Below are 6,990 nucleotides of genomic sequence, written 5' to 3' on the forward strand. Positions count from 1 at the left end.
GTAAGTTGACTTTAGGTAGCTTCACTCCCCATTATTTTTGGTGTTATGTATGTGTACGGTGGGTAGATAGTCAAACTGGATCTAGTTGATATCAAGACTAAAGACAATATTTAACCCATTAGAATAAATTAAAGAGACAAATATTATGAGATGAAAGTAAAGTACAAAACTATTTTTAACTTGTATTACTAATTGGTTTACTCTTTTAATCCCTTCAAAAATTATGTTTTTATGCTCTTGAGTTCCATACCTTTGGATGTTATTTTAAGGGTTCATGATTCTCCATCATGGGTATGGATGAATATGGCTATTCAATTGAGGTTGTATAGTTTCAAGGACCTATGGTTCTTTTCCCAAATTTTTGTCTAAAAGGCATTTTATAGCTTTAGAATTCAAAAAAGAGAAATATTGTAGTTAAGTAGTTAGTGCGGTAGAAGTGGGTGTGGGGATGGGTCCAACTAGGATGCAAGACAATGGTAGTAATTAGAATATTGGAGGGTTGAATTTCTATCTATAGTCATTGGTCAATGCCAAAATCATGAACTTCCTTTCTCTTCTCGAAAATTAGTTACCATATATAGTTGATGTTTAATTATTTTGTATAAAGGGAGTGCCATTTCTTCAAAGGCCAAATGGATTAAAATTTTAAAAGGGAAATGGAAATAAAGAAATAAGAGTTTTCAATGGTGGTATAAGTAAGACGGTATAGAACAAGGAATCATTAATTTGAGCAGCAAGCATGGCTAAAGAATTTAGGCATAGTCCATATAAGTATGGGATAAGGACAAAGTCTCCTATTGTGCTTTTATAACGGTTGAATTTGGTTTGTTCAATTTACTTTTCAAATGCTTTAAAGATGCAATTAGAATTCTTGTATAGTTTGTGCATGAATTGTACTTATATGTATCATTGGATTTCTTTGTTAAGTGACAACATCTAATGGCTCAATTTATACAAGCAACATCTAATGAATTAATGGATATGGATTTTACAATTTTATGGAGTTCTACCATAGAAAAATTCTCATTGATATATATCATGGTAGAGGAAATAAATGAAGGAAACATGAGAGGTGAAATATTTATACAAAAAAATATAGATTAAAATTCATGAAGATATGAAAAGAAAAAACAATCGAAACTAACCTATAAAACAAGTTAAATAGAAATTTAATAGGTTTGGCATTAAACATTGTAAGTTTAGTAAGCTATTAAAACAAACAAGATTTAATTGGGGTGTTGAAAGAAACACTATGAATGTTACAAAGGAAGTGTGATAAAACTATTTACAAGTATATATATATATATATATATATATATATATATATATATATATATATTTAGATATATCCAAAGACATCCCAATTTCAAAAGAGAGGATACGAGCATAACAAGTTTTTAGGACTTACCTTTAATAAAACTACTAATATTGGAGTGCTTCACCATGCATCCACTTAAAAACCACCTGAAACTAATGATGAGATAGAATTGGAGAGTCAACTTATTCACTTAAACACTCATATGAATTTTGATGCCAATAGCACTAGCTATAGTAATCCTACTCATATCTTTGATGGATCAACAAGTCACCATTGATAACAAACTGCTACAAGTGTAAAGAATAGAAAAACAAAAAAGAGAATAAATCAAAATACGTTGGTTATGCCCTTCAAGCATGAGTTGAGGCAACAAAGGCAAAAATAGATGCCTCTTTAAACAACCAAAAACTCATAAAAAAATATTCAATTATAGACATTCCTTAGTTAGAAACATAATTAAGCTTTATTTTTATGTGTTGAAAGTACTTTGTAAATGTTTTAAAGTTTTTTTTTTATTAAAACAAAATAAAGATATTTGGCAAAGTTTTGAGATTCACTTCTAAAAATTTAGAAAGCCTTTTGATGTCAGTTTAGAACAATCACTTATTAAATAGGGAATTTGAAATTCAGTTTTTAAAAATTATATTCTCAAAGTGTTTTCTTTTATTTACATCAAAACATTAATTAAAAAAAGGTTGTAATTTCTAATCATCTCAAAATCATTTTCAAATGGATTTTAAAAACTTTCATATTCATATTATATGTACATCTTTATGTGCTATAAGTTTCTATCCAAGTTTTATTCGTTTATAATAATTTTATTTATTTATATCTTGATTTTACTCTTATCAAAGGCCTAGAATTCACACACATTCAACTTGGTATTTTCCAAACACGTTTCTGTTTGCAGAATATATTTTCATATTTGAAAGGATCGATACAAAAGTTGAGTTGGAAAGAAGGTGAAAGTACAAGGAATTTAGTCAAATCCAATGGCTTTTGACGACTAAATGAAATCCCCATTTTGTCTCAAATTGAACAAGAGATGGATTAAGACTAGTTCCCATCTCTTCTTCCCAAAATATTTTTGCAACAGGTCTTGCCACCCACCAAGTACTCACCTATTAATATGATGTTGTTCTTTCGTCCAAATTCAATCAATCAAAATTGTGGGAGGAAGGCATGCTTGATTGATCGGTTACAAAAACCAATCTTGCATTTATACTTAGTCAAATAATTTTTCATTAAAAATCGATGAAAAAAATCATATGATTTAATAAATAAAACTCATATTCATATCATATGAAAAAGTCTCATTTATATTTTATGAACGGTAAAGATTATATGATTTAATAAATAAAACTTATATCTATATCATATGAAAAAGTCTCATCTATATTTTATGAATGATAAATATCATATGATTTAATAAATAAAACTCATATCCATATCATATGAAAAAGTCTCGGCTATATTTTATGAATGGTAATAAAACTCATATCTATGTGACGCATATTTACATTACATATATCATCTACATATTAATTTTTGAAATTATGTTTTTATCTATTTTTTAATTTATTTTTAAAATTTGGTGAAAATAATTTTTATTTATTCTTTAAAAATTGTTCTTCATTTTTCTTTGTTTTTAAAAATTAGAAATAAAAAACAACTACCAAATAATATGCTAAAATTTTGAAAAGAATTTTCTATTTCTATAAAGACTGAAAACCGTTTTTTAACTTCTTTTAGGTAGTGCACATGGTCAAATGAAATTACATTAAGGAGGCTAACAACTCCCACATCCCACCAACCCTTTGACCGCACACCACACTTGTCTTGGGTTTTGGCTGGTAAGAAACATCCGGGCTCCATCCCTATATCCACGTGGATTCCACGTCACGTTGCAGCATCTGAGCCTTTGGCGTAGACAGATTAAGGGTCTGGATTGGTTTTCAACAAACCACATGAAGCCAGTTCGCCATCCAGCCCACCTACCAGTGACCCTGTGGGATTTCAAAGACTGCAGGGCTGAAAAGTTCTATATAAGTAGAAGCTTCATTCACCATACACCTTAGTAAGTTCAGAGCACTACTGTCTAGTTCCTCTCTCTCTCTCTCTCTTTCCTTCTTGGTTGTCGAGAGAAACCAGCTTTTTGAAGTTGTTTCTTTGTGGGGATTCTAAGATATGGATGCAACGAACTGCCATGGAAGCAACAAGGTGGAGAGTTTCTGCGTGAGTGATCCGCTGAACTGGGGAATGGCTGCGGAGACGTTGAAGGGAAGCCATTTGGATGAAGTGAAGCGCATGGTGGCGGAGTACCGGAAGCCGGTTGTTCGGCTCGGTGGTGAGACGCTTACCATATCGCAGGTGGCGGCTATCGCCGGGCGGGAGGGGGATGTGAGTGTGGAGTTGTCGGAGACGGCGAGAGCGGGCGTGAACGCGAGCAGCGAGTGGGTGATGGAGAGCATGAGCAAAGGCACCGACAGCTATGGTGTCACCACTGGGTTTGGTGCTACTTCACATAGGAGAACCAAACAAGGTGGTGCCCTTCAGAAGGAGCTCATCAGGTAAAAATACTTCGTGTTTTTTGAAAATATTTATAGGCATTAAAATCATTTTTGAAGAAAAATGACGAGTGTGTTTGAAAATGATTTTAAGGAAGTGTTTCTAACATTTATAATACTTGAAAATTTAAATTTTCATCCTGTATTAAAAATATTAGAAATACTTCTTATAATCATTGTCAAATACATTCTAAGTCTTTTGTAAAATTTAAAAATCATTTTTAAAATATTGAAAACTTAATACTTGATAGACTATAAGCTTAAAAATATTTTCATTAAAAACACTTTTATTAAAAGTATTTTGATTAAGAGCTAGTTTGATAGTGATGTTAGGAAGCATTTTTAATATTTCTAATATGTTAAAATTTTTATCATTTAAATGTTAGAAATGTTAGAAACACTTTCTAAAATAACTTTCAAGCGTACTCTTAGAGTGTGTTTGATAATGATTTTAGGAAATATTTTTAATATCTTTAATAATTTAAGAGTGCGTTTGATACTAATTTTAAAAAATGTTTATGATTTTCTAATGTTTGAAAAATAAAAAATTTTAAATATTAAAAATGTCAAAAATGCATTTTAAAATCTGTATCAAACTCACTCTAAAAATCATGGCTAATACATTCTAATAAACCCATTTTAGGAGTGTTTTTTTAACGTACAAAATATTTTAGAAAAAAAATAATTAACAAAATTTAAAAAACACTTTTAAAATTGGATAAGTAAGTGTAATAGTGTCAAACCAATCAACTTTGACTTGTTAAGTTATTCGGATTTCTTAATGAATATGGTCAACACGTCCGAGCCCTTTTCGGTTACTTTCTATTATCTAAAACAGTTGTGTTCTGATTTGAAAACATGAAATGGTTGGTGATGTGCTGGGTTGTTGATGATTGATACAGGTTCTTGAATGCTGGGATATTTGGGAACGGAAGAGAGTCATGCCACACACTGCCTCACTCAACAACAAGAGCCGCCATGCTCGTGAGGATCAACACCCTCCTCCAAGGCTACTCCGGCATCAGATTTGAGATTCTGGAAGCAATCACCAAGCTCCTCAATCACAACATCACTCCATGCTTGCCTCTGCGTGGCACCGTCACTGCCTCCGGAGACCTGGTTCCTCTCTCCTACATCGCTGGTCTTCTCACCGGCAGGCCTAATTCCAAAGCTGTTGGACCTTCCGGTGAAGTTGTCAATGCCGAAGAGGCCTTTAAAATGGCTGGGATCGAGTCGGGATTTTTTGAGTTGCAGCCTAAGGAAGGCCTGGCTCTTGTTAATGGCACCGCAGTTGGCTCTGGCTTGGCCTCTATGGTGCTTTTTGAGACCAATGTGCTGGCAGTTTTGTCTGAAGTTTTATCGGCTGTTTTTGCTGAAGTGATGCAGGGGAAGCCCGAATTCACTGACCACTTGACTCACAAATTGAAGCACCACCCTGGCCAAATCGAGGCTGCAGCCATTATGGAGCACATTCTAGATGGAAGCTCTTATGTGAAAGAAGCTAAGAAGCTACATGAGATGGATCCTCTGCAGAAGCCGAAGCAAGATCGATATGCTCTCAGGACTTCACCTCAATGGCTTGGCCCACATATTGAAGTCATCCGAGCATCAACTAAATCCATCGAACGGGAGATCAACTCTGTGAATGATAACCCCTTGATCGATGTTTCCAGGAACAAGGCTCTACATGGTGGCAACTTCCAGGGGACCCCAATTGGAGTCTCCATGGACAACACCCGCTTGGCCATTGCAGCCATTGGGAAGCTTATGTTTGCCCAGTTCTCAGAGCTTGTCAATGACTTCTACAACAATGGACTGCCATCAAATCTCTCTGGAAGCCGAAACCCGAGTCTGGACTATGGTTTCAAGGGAGCAGAAATTGCCATGGCTTCCTACTGTTCAGAGCTCCAGTTCTTGGCCAATCCTGTCACCAACCATGTCGAAAGTGCTGAGCAACACAACCAAGATGTGAACTCCTTGGGCTTAATCTCCTCCCGGAAAACAGCTGAAGCGGTGGATATCTTGAAGCTCATGTCTACCACATACCTAGTGGCACTCTGCCAGGCCATTGATTTGAGGCATTTGGAGGAGAATTTGAAGAGCACGGTGAAGAAGACTGTAAGCCACGTAGCTAAGAAAACTCTAACCACTGGAGCCAATGGAGAACTCCACCCATCGAGATTCTGCGAGAAGGACTTGCTAAAAGTGGTGGATAGGGAACATGTATTTGCCTACATCGATGACCCCTGCAGCGCCACATATCCACTGATGCAGAAGGTAAGGCAAGTTCTTGTGGAACATGCGCTGAACAATGGCGAAAATGAGAAGAATGGCAGCACCTCAATCTTCCAAAAAATAGTGGCATTCGAGGAGGAGTTGAAGGCCGTTTTGCCCAAAGAGGTTGAGAGCGCAAGAGGTGGGGTGGAGAGTGGAAACCCATCAATTCCGAACCGAATCAAGGAGTGCAGGTCATACCCATTGTACAAGTTTGTGAGGGAGGAGCTGGGAACAGGGCTGCTGACTGGTGAAAAGGTGAGGTCACCAGGGGAGGATTTTGACAAGGTGTTTACTGCAATGTGTGAGGGGAAGATCATCGACCCTCTTCTGGATTGTCTCAGTGCTTGGAACGGTGCTCCTCTCCCAATCTGCTAGGGGATTTCACCCTTGCACATACTCTTTTACTTTACACTTCCAACTTTCTTTCATCTCTGTTCGTAAAACTTGAGATTGTCTGCACGCTTTCAATTTTGTGATACAAAATTTTTTGTATTAATGGATGCTTCTTTCTTACAATCTGTTTTCTAGGTTTGATTGGTAAGTAAAGATACCAAAAATCACCCCACTTGTGAGTAAGGTCTTCTACAAGAGACGACCTTCAGAACCAACCTCCTTTCCTATTTTTTGCTGAAAAGAAATCTCCAACCACCTTTAGCAGCTTGTGGTAGACGTAAAATGAAACAGAAAAAGCTAGAGGGGAAGAATGACTATAAAAAGCCCATGGCAGCAAATAGAAGGGCATGAGACTTCCCCTATACAGTCGAAGTTGTGAAGCAGCTAAAAACTAATTCCATCTAGGCAAAAAGGAAGCCCCTCCAAACAAAACCG

At 35.9% G+C, this 6,990-nt stretch overlaps 1 protein-coding gene across 1 annotated transcript; it reads left to right on the forward strand.

Annotated features, from left to right (window-relative positions):
• Positions 1–3,391: 3,391 nt before the first annotated feature.
• Positions 3,392–6,675, forward strand: LOC100853659 (phenylalanine ammonia-lyase-like). Its single transcript, XM_003635609.4, has 2 exons — positions 3,392–3,888; positions 4,788–6,675. The coding sequence occupies exons 1-2, from the start codon at positions 3,506–3,508 to the stop codon at positions 6,535–6,537; spliced, it is 2,133 nt and encodes a 710-aa protein (XP_003635657.3). The 5' UTR covers positions 3,392–3,505; the 3' UTR covers positions 6,538–6,675.
• Positions 6,676–6,990: the final 315 nt, after the last annotated feature.

The sequence above is a fragment of the Vitis vinifera genome, chromosome 16 (assembly GCF_030704535.1).
Source record: "Vitis vinifera cultivar Pinot Noir 40024 chromosome 16, ASM3070453v1".
Classification (NCBI taxonomy): domain Eukaryota; kingdom Viridiplantae; phylum Streptophyta; class Magnoliopsida; order Vitales; family Vitaceae; genus Vitis; species Vitis vinifera.